General features: G+C 43.4%; 1 protein-coding gene across 1 annotated transcript; it reads right to left on the bottom strand.

Moving 5' to 3' along the window:
- On the bottom strand, positions 1–957 carry LOC118911042 (olfactory receptor 10AG1-like). Its single transcript, XM_036882684.2, has one exon. It carries the CDS (start codon positions 949–951, stop codon positions 1–3), a length of 951 nt encoding a protein of 316 aa, XP_036738579.2. The 5' UTR covers positions 952–957.
- Between the last annotated feature and the right edge of the window lie 219 nt (positions 958–1,176).

The raw sequence follows: 1,176 nt of genomic DNA, 5'->3' as shown, positions 1-1,176 counted from the left end.
TTAGTTTTTAAATTTAAATAATAATTTTCTCAGTGCAGTAATCACATCCTTGTTCCTGAGGGTGTATATCATGGGATTAAATATTGGAGTCACTATGGTGTAGAAAAGAGACAGAAGTTTGTCAATTCCTGCAGAATGATTGGATTTTGGCCTTAAGTAGGTAATGGCGGCAGATCCAAAGAATAAAAGCACAACCAGCAGGTGGGAAGAACACGTGGAGAAAGCCTTGGCCCGTCCTCGGGCTGTGGGCAACTGCAGAATGGTGGAAATGATTTTGCTGTAAGAGGCGAGTATCAACATCAAAGGGACTGCGACAAACAGTATGGCTACCGCATAGACCGAAATCTCATGTACTGAAGTGTCTCCACATGCTAGCTTGAGAATGGGAGGGATGTCACAGAAAAAGTGGTTAATCTGGTTAGAATTACAGAAACGCAGAGAGAAAATCTGGCAGGTCTGTCCTATCTGCACTGGGATTCCACTGATCCAGGAGCCAACAGCCATTCGGACACAGACGTTGTGGCTCATGACTAGGGGATAGTGCAGAGGGTGACAGATGGCCACGTAGCGGTCATAAGCCATCACAGTCAGGAGGAGACACTCTGTGGCTGCCAGCAGCAGGAAGAAGCACATTTGGGCAGCACAGGCCAGCAAAGAAATGCTTCTATCTTGAGTCCAGAGATTCAGCAGGATCCTAGGGAGAGTGACGGACACATAACCGATTTCCAAGAAGGAAAGATTTGCCAGGAAAAAATACATGGGTTTCTGTAGTACAGGGTCAAGCCTGGTTGTTATTATTATAAGGCTATTTCCAATTAGGATAATAATGTAAATGATGGAGAACAGCCCAAATAGTAGGCCTTGGAAGTTTGGAAGGTCAGAAAATCCCAGGAGTACAAACTGCATCACTGTGGAAACATTGTTCCCAGCTTTCATCCCTTCAGAGCTCATCTGTGGGAATGATGCAATCAGAAGCACAAGTTCATTCACCTTCTGTGGTTTTTGTTTTCTGATGCACAAACAGGATGGTTCGCCTTGCCACTCTCCCAATTACCTATGAAAACAAAACTTGTAACTGCCAGGGGCTCAAAAAGTATAGTGAAAAGTATTTTTTATTACTATTAGATGTATCTATAAGAAAACAATCCTCAGTCATTTTTTTCTGCTGTGGATTAT

The sequence above is a fragment of the Manis pentadactyla genome, chromosome 9 (assembly GCF_030020395.1).
Source record: "Manis pentadactyla isolate mManPen7 chromosome 9, mManPen7.hap1, whole genome shotgun sequence".
NCBI classification, from domain to species: Eukaryota; Metazoa; Chordata; class Mammalia; order Pholidota; family Manidae; genus Manis; species Manis pentadactyla.
Note: the sequence above shows the minus strand (reverse complement) of the source record. Positions and strands in the feature narration are given on the sequence as shown.

Excerpts from the sequence above, each read along its gene's own strand:
- LOC118911042 (XM_036882684.2), bottom strand. The coding sequence starts at position 951 with ATGAGCTCTGAAGGGATGAAAGCTGGGAACAATGTTTCCACAGTGATG.